We start from the raw sequence: 20,401 nt of genomic DNA, 5'->3' as shown, positions 1-20,401 counted from the left end.
CACTTTAGGTTGCATTACGTTTCAGTCTTAGAAAAACCTTTTTCTAACAAACTTGTATCATACCTAAGATCACTTCACACACCTCTCAAAGTGGTAATGAATATATTTCACCTCCAAACCTTTCAAAACTTATGAGTGAACTAAAGGAACTTAAGCTTTGGAGAGGAGAAAAACTGTTAGAAAAAAAAGAGGGAAAAAATAGATGGAAGAAATGGAAGCACGTGTAGAGCTAGAGCTTAGAGCATTTAAAGAACAACAAAAGCTCTTAGAAAAGAAGAATAAGAAAAAGCAAGGTAGTAGTTCACATAGTGGGGGCTCTTCTAAAAGCACTAGTTTAAGTCATCATGAAAGTAACATCCACATAGACGATTACTCCCTTAGTGAGCCTAGAAATCATAGACCTAAAAGAGAGCATAGAGTAAGGGAATCCAAGGTGGATCTCCCTCACATGGGAAAGATGGCATCAAGGCTTACTTAGATTAGGAAATGAAAGTGAAACAAATCTTTGTTTGCCACCAAGTGAGTGAAGAGAGAAAGGTTTCACTAACAACCCTTAGCTTCCAAGGGTATGCCATATATTGATGGATCTCCTTGGAGAGAGAGAGAGAGAAGGCTCCACAATTAGCCTAGTATTAAATATTGGAATGACCTTAAAAGTGTTATGAGAAGGAGGCACATACCCTCTTACTATGGTAGGGGCTTATGGGTAGGCTCTAAAGGCTCTGTCAAAAACACATGAGTGTAAAGGAATATAAACAAAAAATGGAGTTGTATATTATGAGGGCAAATATTAGTGGGGAGGAAAGAACCATTATTGTTAGGTTTCTTAGTGGCTTGAGCATAGACATTAGAGACAAAGTTGAGCTATTTCCATATAGAGACCTTAATGACTTGGTCCAATTGTGCATCAAAGTTAAGCAACAACCATTGAGGAAAATTTCTCACAAGAGTATTCCTCATCATCATTTTCACATCATAGGAAAGGCCATAAATAGGAGGAATACTCTTCTGATAGATACTCCAAGAGTGAACCATCAAAAGAAAAGAAAACTCCTAACACTAATTTTAAGACTAGTAGTATTAAGTGTTTTAAGTGTTAAGGGAGAGGCCACATTACTTTTCAATGCCTCACCAAAAAGACCATAGTCTCAAGGAACATAAACCACTATAGTAGTCAAGATGAGACTATATCTTCTTCCTCCACCTCTAGTGGGAGTGAAGAAGAAGGGGATAAACTCTAAGATAGAGAATGTTTATCCTTGTGATGACGATCTCTTATTTCTTTGAAGGTTTCATGGAACCAACCTTGTGAAATTAGCACTTCACAAAGAGAGAAAATCTTTCATACAAAATGTAAAACTTTAGAATAAACTTGTTCTTTCATTGTTGATATTGGATCGAGCTATAATTATTGTAGCACAAGGTTGGTTGCTAAGTTAGACCTCACTACCATGCCTTATCCAAAACCTTACAAAATTCAATGTCTTAATTAAAAAGAGGATATGGTAGTTAGTCAACAAGTGAAGGTTATGTTTTTTATTAGGAACTATAAGGATAAAGGTTTATGTGATGTAGTTCCCATGGAAGCTTGCCATATTTTGTTAGGAACGCCGTGACAATTTGATAAAAAAATCATACATAATAATCTTACTAATGAAATATAACTTACTCACTAAGATAAGAAATTTGTACTACATTATCTTACACCTACCCAAGTAGAAGAGGATGAAATACAAATGAAACTTATGAGGGAAAAAGAAAATCAGAAAATACAAAAGAAAAATAAATAATTCCTAAAGGGTGAAAAAAATGAAAAGGAGGAAGATGTTTCTTTTGAAGTGATTGCTAAGAAAGAAAGTCATTTTTCTATAAAAAAAAAATCAAATCAAGAGAACTCTCTCTCTTAGACAATCCCATGCTACACCATTCAATAAGTTGGTGAAGAACATCACTTTTTCATCTAAGGAAGAGAATCTTGGACAAGTTTTTCAACCTTTACATGGTGAATTCTTCCATGCAAATGTTTAAGCTCTTCCAAATCTTTTCTTTTAAAAAAATTGAGCTAGAATATTTTTCATCTAAATTAGGTGTGGGAGATGTTTTTTTGAAAGGTGGGCACTCTATTGCTTTTTTGAAAATAACTTCTTTTGGTACCACTCTCATCTACCACATCTATAACAAAGAGTCCCATACTTTTATCCAAGCCTTCCAACCTTGGGGACAACACTTTGTTCTTAAGAAATTCATTAGTCATGGTGGCTATAAATTACCTCAATCTCTAGGAAAACAAGGGAATTTAGTTGTAGATAGTTTAATTTTAGGAGCTTAGGTGATTACATGGAACACCTAAGGCAAGTCTTTTTAGAAGTTAATTAGTAATAAACCATTTTAAGAAAACATTTGAAAAATATAGTTTGAGTATAGATTGTATAGTGGGAATTATAGGGGTTTAGAAGGATTGGACCCCAAGAAAATAAAAATCCTTAAGGGTAGGTCCATCCCATAGTTGAAGAGGATAAATAAGTTAAGTGTCTTTGATCATAAAGAAAACATCATTTATAATGCTTGCATTTTACTTTCTTTTATAGGTATTAAAGAAGAAGAAGGGACTTGTGATTTGAAGATAAATCCTCTTGAGGAAAGAGGGGATGATAACATCATACCAGGAGGGCAAAACCCTAAAGGAGCCAAGAAAAGTGGGCTAGGCTTAAAGGAATAAGGCCTAAACACTTATTGAGTTTTGGGTTATTTTAGTAGCCTACTTTCTCTTCTTTATACATATTTTTTCTTGTGAATATTTTTCTTAATTGTGACTTTATATTTTTGGGTCAAGTAGTGTAGGAAATTAACTCCTTGTAATTTGTATTTTTAGGGTGTAATTAATATTTTGGGAGGGGTATAACTAGAAATGGAGATTTGAGTTTGTTGGGCTTAATTGGCCCATGAGAGCATCTCATGCACTCATAGTCCATGCACGACCCATGAGAGCATCTCTTGGATGCATATCCTTGGTGTAGACATCCAACTTATGGTGTAAGCCAAGTGATTAGCCGTCAATATCAAAGGGATGACAAAAATGTCTCATGATTCAATCAAGACTACAACAAACTATATGACCTTATCTAGTCACACCTTTGATATCTTGCCATATGACAAGTTCTCATTAGTTTTTTTAGTCTTAGGATAGTGAAATTCCAACCATGTAACTGGAGTTGGTTATCTTGAGTACAAGTTAACTACCCTTAGTTACACTTAACCAAGGTTAGTTTAGCTTGCACCATAAGCTAACCAAACTCTATATATTCTTTCTCCTCATTATAGTTGATCACTTTTGAGAAATATATGAGAAATAACATTGAGATTTCTCTTTTAAAAGTTTAGCTCTTTTTCTTGGATAAATTATCTCCTTATGAACTTTTATAAGGGAATTCCTTTTTATGGCAAGTTCTCCACATTCCTTCTTATCTTCACTTGAAGTGACACCTACTTCCTCCTTCCTCCTTCATCATTTGAAGTTTTCTTTTGAGTTTTATGATCCATGAAAGGAGATTGGGCATACATTGAAGCTAGTTGAAGAGGAACATCAACCATATCCATTCTAGTTTCATTAGGCGAAGTATCAACTAGAAGACTATTCACATTTTGAACATAATATGCCTTCTGTGATAATACTAGTACCATTAATCTTTTCAAAAATCCCATACCACATTTCAAAGCAAAGCATATTAAAATAAGATATCACTTCATTCGAGATTATGTACAAAAAGGAGTTTTTGACATAAAATTTATAGATATTGATCATTAATGAGTTCATATCTTTACAAAAGTGTTAGCTAAATAATGTTTTAGATTCATTAGAGATCATCTTAACTTGAAGTATATGACAGACTAAAGATAGTACACACATTGTCTTGCATTTAATGTTGTTGATGATTGCAAAAAGGGTTTTGGATAAATGTGTGATAGAAAAGTGGAACAGTTAGAGTTATTGTTGAATCAATATTTAATGACCGACTTTTTCTTTTTCCACATTTGTCCACCTTACCAACCATATTCTCTCTTTCATATTCAAACACTTAACTATTCTCATCTAAACCTCTGATTCTAAAGAACTTTCTTCTCTAAAAAACCCGCACTTTTTTGCCTTTACTAAATGCCACCTAAGATTGTTGGTCGCAAAACCAAGGTCTCGATAAAGGAGTCTCTTAAGGCTAACTTCCTCCTTGGGAAATTCATGGATCTAATGAAGCTAACCATTGAAGAATTCCCAGTGAAGCACTACATTGAAAAAGTTGGGTGGTCAAGCTTTGTTGAGATGAAGTGCAAGTGGTTTCATGCACCCTATGCTTATTTTTGGGCAAGCGTTGTGTCTGATAGTCATGCTATCTTTGGCATGGTGGATAGGGTTGTCAGTTTGGGTTCAGCCTGGCCAGCCCACAAATAAGGTCAAGTTAGGCCTTAAAAAATGAACTAAATAGAATTAGGTCATTTTGACTTGGCCCACTAAGCTTAACAAGCCAAATGGGCCTAAGTCGGGATGGCCTACAAGTTTATGGGATAGCCCATTAAACTAATAATTGAAATAATCTAAATTAATATCCATTTGTAATGTGTTATAAAAATAATAGAATAAAATATAATAATACCATAATAGTAATAGTCTTTCACTCTTTTGTATTTGCTTACAAAGTTGTGGTTACAACATACAAGCATAGAGATAAGGTTAGCTGCTGTGAGAGTTTTGCTATTCACATTGCCCCTTGATGGCTTGAACTCATGACTCATCATGTTTATTTTGTTTGTTGAAGAGGATGAAAACGCAGTCACGCTCACACTTGTGCTTATAGAGTAACGATAACAACTCACTGTCACCAATTAGACAACAGGATTATAGGATACCACTTCACTCTGTAAGAAACTTTTTTTCTCTTTATGATATATATTTTTTTCTTTTCAACTGCTCAAATATATTTATCTAGCTAATGATTCTATTTCTTGTTTTGACATTTTTCCTATCTCATTTCAATTATCATCTATTACTTTATTGCTTATTGTTGGTGCTACCCTTGGTTCCAACTCTTACCAAATACTAAGTATGTTTATTTTATTTTTTAAGTCTTGTGTTGTATGGACTAATAATTTGAATTGAATTTTAGTTTGATGTTGCTTTATTGATTGTTGTTGTTGCTTGTGAATAAAACTAAGAATTATATTGGCCTGTTGTTACTTGTTAAACCATTGTGGGAACTGAAACTAAATGAGTAAACTTGTTTTATTTTGAATATTGCAGTCATGAATGTTGATGATATTTTTAATAGTATGAAAGATGATTTAGATACAATGGAAACTTCACCTAACACAGTAAAAACCTACTATTGTTATTGATCCTTATATTACTACTATTGGTAATAAAAGCAAGATAAAGGTTATCAATGAATAAGACCAAGATACTAAAAAGGCTAAGAAAAGTAAGTCTAATACCTTTGTGGTATGAAATTATTATGAAAAGATTGGTCTAGTTGATGGGGTAGGTAAATGCAAATGTAATGGTTGTGAGAAATTATATACATGTAAAGTTATTTTAAGTACTAGTTATTGAAGATGTCATATTATTAAATGTGTTGGATCTCCTATGTACCATGATGTTGAGGTCATGTTGGATAATAAAGCTAGTTTATTGAAGTAATGAAAATTTGATCTTAAGACTTATAAAGATGCACTTACTAGGGTTATTATCATTCATGATCTTCCATATAATTATGTTAAATTTGAAGGGATTTGGCTATTAAATAAAATATTAAATCTTAATTTAAACCCAATTGTATAAACACTTCAACAATTGATTGCAATAAAGTGTTTTTAATTGAAGAAAAGATACAGAATTAGTTAACTACTATTCCAAGTAGAATATGTTTGACTTTTGATGTGCGGACATTTGTAACTACATAAGCCTATATGGATGTAACTACTCATTATGTTGATTTAAATTGGAGGCTAAATAGTAAATTGTTTTCATTTTTTAAAATTGGATAGCTTATGAATGTGTTGATTGGAGCTTTTTAAGGTTGACCATTTTCCTACTAATATTGTTGATTTGATTATGAACTACACCACTACTATTTCCTTGTCTCTAAAGTGGAATATGTGAAATTACCTTCATTTTCACCTCATTGCGGTCTTTGTTAGGGTGACCTTGAGTAGGTGTGGTAAAGTGGGTCAATCTACCTTAAGTGGGCAGGGTGGATTAGCCACCCAGAAAAATAGGTTGTAAAATGAAGCCCACCACACTTAGCAATGGGTTGGCGAGTTAGCTTACTTTGATGGGTTGACCCACCTCAATCCACCCAAATTAAAAAAAAAACTCAATTGAATAAATTATTATTCCAATATAAATCTAGTTAGTCTATTATAAACTTGTCTTTTAAAACTATATAAAAAAAATAGTTCTCCAACTTCAAGACCATTACAAATAAGTCCTTTGATAACAAGTCTACAAGACCATAATACAAAATAGTTTTAATATTTTAAACCATAAAGTAAGCTTCAAAAATGAAATAAAGTGTCATACAATAATAAAATACAAATTATTCATCATCTTCCACATTAAGGACATTAGATGCACCTTTGGGAAAAAGTTAGCTCCACTTTTCCGTCATTTTCATCTTTTTCTTCCTTATCTTCATCTACATCATATTTAATTGAAGAAAACAAATAATTTAAGGCAATAGATGGTTATGAAAAATAAATAATAAATAATTACATTCTCATTAAATAAATTATCATCTATAAACTCATGCAACCAATTACGAGTACATATCAATGCTTCCATATATTTTAGATAAGCGGTGATTTCTATACTTGTTAAGAATTTGAGAACCAATACTAAATGAAAATTCAGATCCAACAATAGTAATAGGGATGCTTAACAAGTCTTGAGCCATAATTGAAAGGTTTGAAAATCGATGTCTATTATTTTTTCTACCATTGTAGTACATCCATTTGGTTTGATCCTTGTTTGTCAAGGGAAACTTTGTTTTGTAATACTAACATCATTTATGAGAAATATGCACCTTCATGTGCATGATGTTTATGTTGTTGAACAATGGCACTTTGACTTTTTGACCACCGAAATCTCTCATGATATTTATTCATCAAACACTCCTTCATATTTTCCTAAATCATTTTGTGCATGATACTATCATATGGAGCCACTCATCTTCAGGTAATTATGATAAGAAATACACTTATGCATGGTTAAACTAGGAGCTAAATTTTCATCATACTTGTGCAGAGTCATGATCTTGGGTGTGGAAATCTAAGCATCTAGAAAATATAAAATTTTTCATTTAGATTTCCAATTGGGGAAGCTTTCCAACTAACTCTTTCATCTTTTTGTGGTATCTTTTGTTGTAGGTGTGAAATGACTTAGGATACTTGGATTCCCAACATCTGTGATTGTTTGTTTGCAAAAAAATTAGAAAAATGATGCAACTTGATTTAGACCCATCTTTTTACACTATGGATGAGACGCTTTGTCTTCATCATCACATTCAAGCAAACATCAAATTACGTTTGAAATTTCTTGTTAGATGGTTTGTTTGGCAAGCACAAAATGAAACAATGTTTAACAATAATATATGATCCACATGGTACATTCATAATCAAATTATATGCTTATTGCATGTAACTCCAAAAGTTAATTTGGTTTCACAACATATGAAACCAATAACTCTCGTGAAATGGGGTCATCTTCCTTTCAACATCATCAAGGTTAATAGTGACAAAAGCTTCCTCAAAAATCTAGGTGCAATTGGATATGGAGACGTGCTTTGTGATGCTCTATGTAATTGGCTTTCAAGATACTTGGGAAGTTGTAGTTTTTCGACAAGTACCATTGTTAAACTTATGTTATCTATTATGGTCTCAAAGTGGCAAAAGAATTTGGGTACAAACATGTAAACTTTGAAACAAATTCAACTCTTTCAGTCTAGTTCATTTCTAATGTAGTTGTAGCTTATTACTCTAACATTGGCAATGTGATACTATTCATGCATCCATGCAATTCTCTTGGGAACCTCTCTTTCAAACATACATTGAGACAAGACAATTCTGTTATGGATTGGTTGGCAAAGGAAGGAGTAAAGTCTTCTTACCCTTTTTAATTTATTACATATGTATCCTGTAAGAGTTAATTCTTCTTTAGTTTTCAATCTCTCTTTCTTATTGGCTGAAAATCACAAATTTTGTGGAGTCAACATCTCATCTAATCACTCTTTCTCATGATTTAATAGTAGGACTCACTAAAATTTGTGGTTTGAAAATAATAATAAAGATACTTAGAATAAGTCTCGCTAACATTTCTTAAAAAATAAATATATAAAAGCAATGAATATCTTTTCTCCCATTAGTATTTAGTAATAACTAGTATTTTAAAAAATATTTATTATATATAACTAACATTTATAATAAATTATATATACAAACAAATTTGTATAAATAAATGTTTTTAAAGATATAAATTTATTTTAAATTTATGATAAATAATTTATATTATAGTACAAGATTAATTTTATTTATAGATAATTTATTTTAAAATAATAAATTTTAATTCATAAATAATTATGATAAATAAAAACTAAATTATATAAGAAGTTAAAGGAATTTCTAAAAACTCTCTCATAAAAAATATAACTAAAAATACTCTTACACAAGATAGTTATTCATATTTAATATATAGATATTAATCTATACTATTAATAAATCACCTTTATTAATAATATATATGTGATATATAAAAGTGTCCAATTTAAACTTTTATATATAATATCTATATTTCTATATTATTAATAAAGGTGATCTCCTTCTTTTGTCTAAAAGCATTTTGATTAGACCATTTTGTTCTTTTTATTATAACTAGTGAGATTGAGACACTTCGTATCTCTATGAAAATGAAAAAAAAAAATGAGATTAAATAATAAAAATATATTGGCCCAATTGGTCTACAAAATATGGAGATCAAGATAATTACTAAAAGGATTACTCCTTTTATATATTAGAATAGATTAATTACCTCCTTTATTTTAACTTCATTTTTCCCTCTCATTTTTTCTCTCTTATTTTTTCTATACTACTAAGAAAGGTAATTTTTTTTTTCTTTCATGTGCATATTTTGATTAAACCATTTTTTATTTTCTATTATTACTAACTTCCTCTTTTATTTTAACTTTCCTTTTCTCTCTTATGTTTTCTTATATTTTTTATTTATACTAATAAAAAAGATACTTTGTGCCTCTTTATTTTGAAAAAATAAAAAAAATTATGAAAATTATATATTAGTGGGTAGTTAATTGAGATTTTTTTACTCAAATAATACTATTTTAAAAAAAATTTACTCAAATTACAACTGTGCAAATTTAATTCTCCAACTAGCACCATTCATTGTTTACGTTTAGAACGGGCCGTTCTGAAATTAGAATGGGTTCTTCCAGATTAAAAAATAACACATGGCGAATGGATCAAAACGGGTCGTTCCAAATTCAAAATTAGCACACAAAAAGTGGAACTAGAACGGGTCATTCTAAATCCGGAACCAGCCGTTCTGACCTACAGATTCATACCATTTTTTTATATTTTCACTTATCAAATACCAAAACTTAGAGACTACCATCAAGTGATTAAATTTATTGAATATTAATATTATAAATATAACTAAATAAATTTATTAAAATTCATTACAACAATAAAAATCAATGGTGGCGGAAACTAAATTCATGACTAATATTTGGATATGTCTTCCTAGTATGACCAGGGGTGTGACAGTAGGAACAATTTTTTACACGATTATGTTGTTCTCTAATGTTCATCTCTGTTATAATCCTACTGGACTTTGACCGACCCTTGAAAGTTCTCTTGAGTTCTGGATTTGGCCACAAAGTTGGAAGAAATGCAACATCCGAGGGAAGTTTGACCTACTGGGAGATTTATAGTAAGGCTAAATGAAATGTGGTATGATTTGCGGCAAGTTCCAGAAAGTTCATATCCCTTGCTCACATGACCCGCTGGGAGATTTACAGTAAGGCTAAATGAAATGTGGTATGATTGCAACAAGTTCCAAAAAGTTCATATCCCTTGCTCGCATGACCCACTAGGAGATTTATAGTAATGCTAAATGTAATGTGGTTTGATTGCAGCAAGTTCCAGAAAGTTCATATCCCTTACTCGCATGGTCACACCACTAGTCACACTAGGAAGACATATCCAAATATTGGTCATGAAACCACTAGTCACACTAGGAAGACATATCCAAATATTGGTCATGAATTCAGTTTCAGCCACCATTGATCTTTATTGTTGTATTGAATTTTAATAAATTTATTTAGTTATAATTATAATGTTAATATTCAATAAATTTAATTATTTGATGTTAGTTTCTGAGTTTTGGTATTTGATAAGTGAAAATTGAACCAAATTTTTTTTATTTATAGGCCAAAACGGCCCGTTCTGGATTCAGAACGGTTCGTTCTAATCCATTCATCATGTGTTATTTTTTAATCTGGAACAGCCCATTCTGGTTTCCGAACAGCTCGTTCTGAACGTGAACAGTAAATGGTGCTAGTTGGGGAAATAAATTTGCACCGTTGCTATTTGGGTAAAAAAATTTTAAAATAGTATTATTTGAGTAAAAAAACTCGTTAATTGAAGGATGTGTGTAGTTTGTAGAGTAATTTGACAAGTGATTAGAAGGGTAAAATCAAAAAAAAAATTGTGTACACAAAAAAAAAACTATTACCTTTATTATAGTTATTAAAATAAATAAATAAGTAAATAAATTATGAAAATTATATTTTAGTAGATAGTTAATCAAATGGTGTGAATAGTTTGTAGAGTAATTTAAGGAGTGATTAAAAGCATAAAATCGAAAAGAAAATGTATACATGGAAAAAAGGTTATCATCTTTATTATAGTTATACATTATCTATAATAATAGATAAAAGGTGTACCTTTTTCCCCATTGCTTTTGGTATCTATTTCTAATGAGATTATTTTGTCCTTTACAACTCTCATAAAAAAAATAAATCAATTTTTTATACCAAAATTTTCGTTTTCACATTTAGGCTTTTAATCTCCTTATGTTATATTTCTTTTGTAAATAAGAATATGAATAGGTCAAGTCTTAAATAAGAGTCTATGGTCTATCCTCTTTAAAGTTTGACACGTTTAATAAAAAAAAGTTTAGACTTAAAAAAAAAAACATATTTATTTAAAAAGGTTGAATATAGACTTATAAAAAAAATCTGTTAAACTTGATAGGTTAATTTATTTATTTGTATAATACAATAAAAAATTAATATACATATATTATCCAAACAAGATTACCCTCTTTTATCATAATTTGTGCGTGAGTGTACATTAATGTATATAAATGTACATGAGTTGTCCTTTTAATAGAAAATAATTTCATCTATTCTCTCTTTATAACTTTGTATATCTCGATACCTGTGAAATCTTCATGCATAATGAGTATTCTTTTTTAGTTTATAAATTGTTATCATAACTATTTTAGTTTGTTAAAAATATGAGTAAGTTATTTAGAATAAATCAAATTAGATAGAGAAAATATTTTTTATATAATTATCCCTTTCCATTATAGATTCATAGGCTTATGGTTTGTATGTAAGTGTACGTCAATACATATGATTGAACATGAATTGTCCCTCTAACAAAAAATATTCACTTTTTCCTTTTTGATACATTGTATATATTTCAAATTTTAAATTTTAATAATATTGAGTAAAATATATTTTATCACATAAATTAAAAAATAACTCACAATAACGTATTTAAAAATAAATTTGTTTCTTTTTTAAAAATCGTTTATTAACCTAATTACCATTATAATATAAAATAGGCTTTTAAATATGTTAATTCTTTAAAAAAAGTCAGGTCAAACCTAAAAAAAAGTCTATGATAAAGAATATGTCACACTTAGACTTTAATTTTGTAGAACAGACCTAACCTATATATACATGGTTTGATCTGACTTATTCTCATCCCTAGTTGCAAATAAAAACTTCTTACTACCTATACAATTATATTTTTTTCCTCTCTTTTATCTCTTGCTATAATCATACACAATATGATGGAAACCCTAGGAGAGACTAGACTAATGTAGTTTCTCCTTCAAGCTTCTTGGACGAATCTTTCACTTCTTGGACTCCTTCACGCTTCTTCAATGGCTTTTATTGATGTTAGAAGTCAATTCTAATAGACAAGAACATGTAGGATCTCTCTTAGATGACGTCACACTTCTAAAAAGTGATAAGTCTCTTCAATTTCTCACCACACTTAAAAAAGGACAAGAGAAGAGTAAAAATTTCAAAGAGAGAAGCAAGCTTTGAGAGAGAATTTGGAAAGAAATTTCGTCCAAATCATATATATTACTCAAAAACTAATACAAAATGGGTCAAAGTTACAATATATAAAATTTAGTTGGCTTATGGTACAAGTTAGACTAACCATGATTAAGTCTAATCATGATTAACTATCTTGTACTTAAACTAACCAATTTTGGTTAAATTTCTAAAAGTCTAGTTAATTGTCTAGAAACTTATGGAGTAAGCTAAACTAATCCTAATTTAAGAATAACTTAGGTTAGTTTAAGTTAATTCTAACTACCTAATCTAATCATTACAATTCTAAGTAATGATTACATTTAACAAGTTTGTTAAGATATCATTATCAAAGTCATGTGACTTAATTTGTAACTTGGATGACAAGTTTGACTTGGTTTAGACATCCAAACTACTTGCATAAGCAATTGGACGTCCAATACCAATGAGTCAAAAGGAGTTTGGGTTATCCAAACTCAAATTAGTCTAACAAGACTTAGTTACACCTCTCTTAATCTACTAATTATACCCTTAAATAAAAATAATACAAGATTAAAGTAAAGGAAAATATTTACAACGAAAATATACAAAAAAAAAAAAAATAAACTATGAAATAAACTTATAGCTCAATAGAAGCTTAAGTCTTTTACCTTCATCTTGAGCTCACTCCTTTTACATTTTTCTTGACATTGCTCTTGTTAAAGGTTCTATAGCCTTCAAAAATATTTTTCATCACAATTATCTCCAAAATTCTTAATTTATTTTTGAAAAATAAAGAAACACAAAGTGTTTCCACCACACTAATATTGATAAAAAATAATATTTTTTTGTGTATATTTTTTTTATTATCATTTTGTCCTTTTGAAGCAATCTTTATCTGATTTTTTTTCTATTTTATTTATTTATATATTTTGTGTTTATTCTCTTTCTTCTCTACTATCCCATAAATTAATTTTCCATACTTCTCACATCCCAATTTGTTAACTACCCCTTATATTTTTTTAATGGGTTGCTCACTCATATTGAATTTCAATTATTTTTGTTTTTTTAAAAAATGTACGGAGGCATCAAGTGTTTTTTTCTACGATGGAACTATTTTCTATAATAATACTTTTAGAAATTTTTTTAACTTTTTTTTAATTCAATTTTTATTTATCATATTTATTTATAAATTAAATTATATTTTTTAAAATAAATTAATAATTAAAAATAATTTTATATCACAATATAAATTATTTATCTAAAATAAAAAAATATAATATTAATGTTTAAAAATATCTAGGAATGTTTAAAATCATATGTATAAATAAATAAAATATTTAATAAAATACTTATTTATATATATAATTTATTATAATTTTTTTTTATATATAATAAACATTTAATCATTAAAATACACATGCTAAAATTCTAGTATGATTAAGAAAAGTGATTTTTTTTATTATGTATATTTTTTATTGAACCATTTTATTGATTTAATTATATATAACTAGTTTTTTATACTACAATTGGTCTGAATCCTCAAATTTCAAATTTAAATCTTGAATTGATAGAAAAATAATATTAAAAAGTAATATTAATGTAATCAACATTTTAAAAAAATAATTTTTGACAAAATCAAATAATACTTTTAACAAAAAAATATAATTAGATCTTTTATTTTAACTTCTTTATTCTCTCATTTTTTTTCTTTCATTTATTTAAATAAAATATATAGTTATCACTAGTAATTTGAATTATTTATAACAACCAGAAGAAAAAAAAAAAGAAAAAAAAAGTTACTTTCTGTTCTTTTAATGACGTAATTATTGCTTGGAAATAAAGTTTTCAATCTCTCTCCGTTCATATCTCTGTTAGTGAAAGAATCTCTCTCTGTTTGGAAACCCTATTGCACTTTTTGCAATCGAACGAACTCGATAATGGCGAACAGCAACCTCCCTCGGAGAATCATCAAGGTCCGTACCCATTTTCTAGTTGTTACCCCAATATCATTTTCTGATCGATTTGTTTTATTTAGTTGCTGAGTAAACTAAAAACTCGAAATCTGTTCATGGATTTTCCGCTATCACATGTGAATCTCCAAATTGGCCTTTTGCTTGATTTCAGTTGCGACGAGAAGGGAAATAAAAATAAGTTTTTTTTGAAGCCTCTTTGGTGTTAAAAATTGGGGATTTGGCTACCCTTTTGCTTTTGATCTTCGTTGGAAATGAACTGCTGTTCTGGGTTTTTCTAATTTTTGTATATGAATTTTGATCTTTGTGAATTTTTTTAACACTTTTTTTATGTCAATAGGAAACACAGCGATTGCTCAGTGAGCCAGGTAACTTGTTATTCGAGCTTTCCCTTTGTTGATTTGTATGAGAAATTTGTTCTCAGTTGATTTTAGTGCTTTAGAAGCTTGCCATAAGTTGAATAGTACATGTCGATTTTTTTAGCTTTACTTAGTGTCTTGTAACTTGTAAGACACCTTGAGTATTTTTACCTAGGTGATTTAATGATCCAAATAATGATACAAGGGTTGTGATGTTTTATTCTTATGTTATTACTTGATTGTCTCAGTGATCTTATAATGATTTTTTGATGCAGCTCCGGGAATTAGTGCTTCCCCTTCTGAAGAAAACATGCGATATTTCAATGTGATGATCCTTGGGCCGACCCAATCACCTTATGAAGGTAGTATCGAGTTTGAGAGCATAATAATGCCACCTTCAAATACTTAAAATATTTTTTCTCTGTTTATACAATACTTAACAATTATGTGGAACAAAATTCCTTTTGATTTGGGTAATTTTAGGAATTAGGAAGTATATGAGAATTTATGTAAGCGAATAAATTCTACAGTCAAATTTATTCTGGGAATGAATTTTTGCCACGTAAATTGAGCGCTATTACATTTTAATTTTTTTTAGCTGTATGCTGATTATCTAACTATGTGTTTGAGTGAGCGTTTGCAAGGTTTATTTTGGATGGTTTTGTAAAATTGATTTGGTGAAATGGGCATGGAGTGAAATGATTTATGTCTGGATAGCTTTATCTGAAAAGTAATATAAAATGTAAATTTAATGTTGTTCCTCTAAAACTTCAAGTCCCAACCTTAAATGCGAGTAAATGTTGCTTCTCTTCAAACCCCTTCATGGCCAAACTAGATGAAAAGGCAGCCAAACAAGATTTGAAACATTAGAGCTGTGTTTGTTTTTATGTTTATACCTCTGTTCAACACCGGTCCATCCTTTTCCTTCAGTCACATTCTAATGTGTTGGAAAGTGTGAGAATGATTTTATGAGCACACACTAAATCATGTTCAAAACTCAGAAGTGGGTTTCGATTTCAAAAATACAAAACCAAAACAAACTGTTACTCCATTTGTGGGCCTTGTGGCCTACATGCCAAACCAACCAAGCTGTTTCTCTACCGGTGGTCCACTTGCCAAACCAAATGAACAGTTATTCTACTTGTGGTCTACTTTCCAAACCTAACAAACTATTACCCTGCTTATAGTTTACTTGCCAAAACCAAACAAACTATTACACTAGTTTTGAGCTACTTGCGAAACTCAACAAACTATTACTCTACTTGTGGCCTATTTTATAAAAGGTTGCTGGTAGTTTTCTGGATGTACCGTTTGTGACATGATATGGAGTATTAATTTATACCAGTTCTCTGATTGGTGTATTTTTGTCTTATTATCATGTGTTTAATCCCCAGTTTTACACTTGAGTCTGAGTGTCTGACTGTTTTCTATCAAGTTAAATGTCTGTTGCATTATTATTAACTTCCTTAACAGTGACCCAACATTTTTTTTTGACTGTTGACATTATTTTCCTTACAATCTAGATGATCAATTTCAATAGGGTTATTTTCTCAGGTGTAAAGAAACCTCTTTATAGTTCATCTATAGTGTAGGTTCACTTGCATTAGCTATTTGTAGGTTCACTTGCATTAGATTAAATAGCGAGGCCAAGTTTTTCTTATTTCCTAAAACATTTTTTGATGATCAAACTAGATTCAATGTTGTTCGTGCTTACTGCTTACAGTGTTATCAATGTTTACCTTTGGAAGTTGAAGATCATAATACTTGTTTAGGAAGAAACAAAATAAAATATGTAAATTTAATGTGAAAAAGATTTGATGGGTGAACTCTTTGTTTATCCTCTGTTCCTTATATATTCCATAGTTATCAATAGTGGAGCTATCATGCCAGAGCAACACTGGGCCGCTACAAGGAGATCATCACATCTCAGTTTAGTTGTGTGGCCCCCGAAGTTGTTTTCAGATCCGTGGAACTTGTTTATAGATCCCCAAAGTACCCGTACTAAGTGATAATTAGTGGGGGTATTCTGGGAATTTACACTATCAGATTTTTTTTGTTTCCGTGCTGTGTTTTCCTTTTGTGCTGTGTTTATTCTTTTTCCTTCCTCTTCTACATCTACTTCTATTTTCCTTTTTGTTCTCTGTTTCCCTCTTTCTCTATCGTTTTTTAACTGTTCACTATTAATTTTCTTTTTTCTTCTTTTCCTTACTACCCAGCAGCAGCCACTTGTATGTTTCATTTTGGCACGATGACCTTTTATTATTAACTATGAATAGTTTATGAATTTTGAGTTTTTTATATTTCTATTTTTGAGCATATATATATATATATACATATATTATGCATTTAATATATATAAAAAAAGTATTAGAATAGTGGTCGTCCTGATATCCACTATCCCATTTTTGGGGCTGGCTGCTCTGAGCTTCTATTTTGATTGATAACTTCAATATATTCTGGTTCCCAGTATGGAGTGTTGGGACTGGGTTTTGGTCATGCACTCATACCTGAAAGACATGGTTTTGGAATTATCAATCTAGATTATATTCTTTTGACTGCTTGTCTTTTTTAAGTAGTTGCTATATTATGAGGTAGCCTTTGGCCCAGTTTATTTTGAACTTCTCCTTAGGAGGAGAAGCTGGACCAAGTAGAATTTTAAGAAGATGAGCTTTGAAAAAAGCAGCTTTTTCAATGATTTTTTTTTTCATAAATGGAGCTTTTAAGAAAGCCAGTTTTGGAGCTGTTGGCTTATACTTTTTCTTTTCTTTCTTTATTTCAAATCCCAAGATCCAAAAACACTTTAGCTAATAAATTTTAACTTGAGTAATTCTAAGCTTAAAAGGCTATAGAAATACCAAACAACTTTAACTTTTAATTTAAAGTTCTTATTTTTAACTTCAACTTTAAAGTAGCAAGTTTTTCTTAGATCAGATGTTTGTTCATACTTTCTTGATTCTGGGTTTGGGAGTGCTGGAGTGGATGGTTATTTGTCTTATTTAATATTAATATCAATGATGGTGAAGATATTTGTCTTCTTTTAAAAATGTACTAGTCCTTTATTCTTGTTGTTACTAATCTACATGTTTATTGTTTGTATCACTAGGTGGAGTTTTCAAGTTAGAACTATTTTTGCCAGAAGAATATCCGATGGCTGCTCCAAAGGTACTTGTTTAATGTTACTTTCTCTAATGGCACCATAGTATTCTTTTGGTGTGAAGTTTCTTCCAAATTTTTGTACACCAAATGGAAATGAAACTAAAGTATAAAAGTGTTAGCTTTATAATTGCTTATAGTTTAAGATTTTTAGTAACTGTATATTTTTTAGTTTTTGGCATTTGAGATCTAATGTATAGGATCTCTGAGCAATTATTAGAACATGCTTCTGCTCTATTCTGTCTTTTTCTTCACACCTTCCCTTGAAACTGGCTCAATAAGAACTTGTATCTGATATGAATTAATATTATAACATCTTTTATATTTCCTTTAAATTCATAAGAGCTTTCCTATGTGGTCTGAGTTACAGTTGTAAGTTGCATGATTCCTTTAGGATATAGAACTAGGTACTAATTAGCACCCTGAGACCATAATTTATGAATTTATTTCGTAGTGTAGGAAAATAGTGTACCTACAGCTCTTCTGTATATCTTCTTGGGATTTGAATTGTCCACAGTTGCTCTCGGGTCTCATTTCTTCCTTTTTCAAAAATCTTGTATTATGCGTCTCTATCTCAAAATCATGTGTATTGTTCAGTTTCCTCTTATTTATTCTATTGGCTATGATACCTTTTCAATGGTTTTAAATGTGCATTGCTTTTCACAGGTCAGGTTTCTAACAAAAATATATCATCCGAACATCGATAAGGTGCATTTTTGCTTCCCCTAAATTCTCATTTCTTTTTCAGGAGTTATTTTTCTCTTACAAGTTCTTTTTTAATTTAGCTTGGCAGGATATGCTTGGATATTCTTAAAGATAAGTGGAGTCCTGCCCTTCAGATACGCACTGTTCTACTAAGGTATATTGTTATCATTCAATTTCAGGCTACTAAATGTTAATATTTTCTTCGACCAGTTTATCATGAAGTGGGACAGGCCTAATAATAGTTGGTGTTACAACAGTCTTGTATTCATGTAGAATTTGCCTAAAACATGCCATTCATACATATATAGAAAAATACATATATGCATACTAAGTTGAGTCTGGAAAAGACACTTTTAAAATATATTAAGGACAACATTTAGATATAGTTTCTTATGTGTGGTTAGTGTTGTTCTTCAATCAGAATTGGAGTTTTACCTCGATATTATGCACTTGCATTTAATGTAAATCTCATTAATATACTACTACCAAAGTAAAACCCTAACTCTAATTGAAGAACAACATTAACCGTACTTGAGGAATTGTATTTAAGTTTTGTCCATATATTAATCACTGTGCTGGTATGGAAGAATGATTTTTCTTTTTTGTTGGTATAACTTTTTGAGAAAATAGAATCTTTGTGCCCTTGAGACTTTTGACTTATTTTGGGTCTTCAAGAGAACATTTTCTATTTTCATTTTATCTTGTTTTTAAAAAAATTATGTAAGAAACAGTAAAATCAGCCTTTTATTTTCATTTTTTTCCTTTATAAACTTCAGGAAACTAAGTGAATTAAAGAATAAAAACGGAATGTTTTCTGAAACCAAAGGACCCTTTAGTTTTAATCATGGGGTGCTTGCCTCTTAACGTGGCCTACAAGAATGCCGCACAATGAGGGGAATGTTGTGGGGCAAGTCAATGTAAACTATTTTATAAACATGCTATCAGTAGTAAGGTGTATTACCATTATGTACTAATAATGGGTTTGTTGGCATTTTGTAGCATTCAAGCTCTATTGAGTGCACCAAACCCAGATGATCCACTTTCTGAGAACATTGCCAAACATTGGAAATCTAATGAGGCCGAGGCTGTCGAGACAGGTGTGTTTTTCTGTGTGATTGTATATAAAAAATTAGTTGATAATGATGCCATCAAACATGCTACTTACATATTCTTTTTGTTAAATGTGGCATTGAACTCTGCAGCAAAGGAATGGACCCGATTGTATGCTAGTGGCGCCTGATGATTGGTTTCAAACTTATGGCTCCAAATAACAATTGTAATCATCATTTTATATTGAAAATTTGGAGAAATTCATGTATCAACTATGGGAGTTAATATTCCTCGTAGCTTCCAGTTACCTGTTAATTTCTTCCCTTGGAAGCTGCGTTATCTTGAAACTTGTATGAATGTGATCATTTATCTGTCAAACAATTTGGAACGTGCTTCAATCATCAAACTTGTATGAATGTGATCATTTATCTGTCAAACAATTTGGAACGTGCTTCAATCATCGTCTGTGAAGTAATTTGTTATTCACAAACATCAAAGGCCTAAATTTGTGAATTAGTTTCTGTTCTTTGTGAAAAATAAAGCATTTTTTTTTGCAAGTTAAAAATTAATTTATCTATAAATTAATTTAAAGAAGATTTTGTTAGTTTTTCTAAAAGTTGATTTAACTTGCGGCACACAAATACCAAGTGTAACATTTAATAGATAAGTGATTAGGAATTTGATTTCCGATCTGTGTATAGAAAATCGTTTGTTGCAGAAAAACATTTGTTAGATGTTAACTTTTTAATTAGATCTTAACACCAAAGGGGGTATTTTTTAACTTTTAATTTGG

At 30.2% G+C, this 20,401-nt stretch overlaps 1 protein-coding gene across 1 annotated transcript; it reads left to right on the top strand.

The window, feature by feature from the left end:
* Nucleotides 1-14,189: 14,189 nt before the first annotated feature.
* LOC109805406 (ubiquitin-conjugating enzyme E2 36) lies at nt 14,190-20,065 on the top strand. The gene is made up of 8 exons (XM_020367463.3): nt 14,190-14,344; nt 14,682-14,709; nt 14,976-15,062; nt 17,804-17,862; nt 18,520-18,561; nt 18,639-18,712; nt 19,558-19,655; nt 19,761-20,065. Exons 1-8 carry the CDS (start codon nt 14,309-14,311, stop codon nt 19,796-19,798), a joined length of 462 nt encoding a protein of 153 aa, XP_020223052.1. The 5' UTR covers nt 14,190-14,308; the 3' UTR covers nt 19,799-20,065.
* Nucleotides 20,066-20,401: the final 336 nt, after the last annotated feature.

This window comes from Cajanus cajan, chromosome 8 (assembly GCF_000230855.2).
Source record: "Cajanus cajan strain Asha chromosome 8, NIPB_CcT2T_4, whole genome shotgun sequence".
Taxonomy (NCBI): Eukaryota; Viridiplantae; Streptophyta; class Magnoliopsida; order Fabales; family Fabaceae; genus Cajanus; species Cajanus cajan.
Note: the sequence above shows the minus strand (reverse complement) of the source record. Positions and strands in the feature narration are given on the sequence as shown.

What these genes read in the sequence shown, in the direction of transcription:
- LOC109805406 (XM_020367463.3), top strand. Translation starts at nt 14,309, where the DNA reads ATGGCGAACAGCAACCTCCCTCGGAGAATCATCAAG. An exon ending in TCCCTCGGAGAATCATCAAG is followed by an intron (nt 14,345 to 14,681) that starts GTCCGTACCCAT and finishes TTATGTCAATAG; the next exon opens with GAAACACAGCGATTGCTCAG. An exon ending in ATCCGATGGCTGCTCCAAAG is followed by an intron (nt 17,863 to 18,519) that starts GTACTTGTTTAA and finishes TGCTTTTCACAG; the next exon opens with GTCAGGTTTCTAACAAAAAT.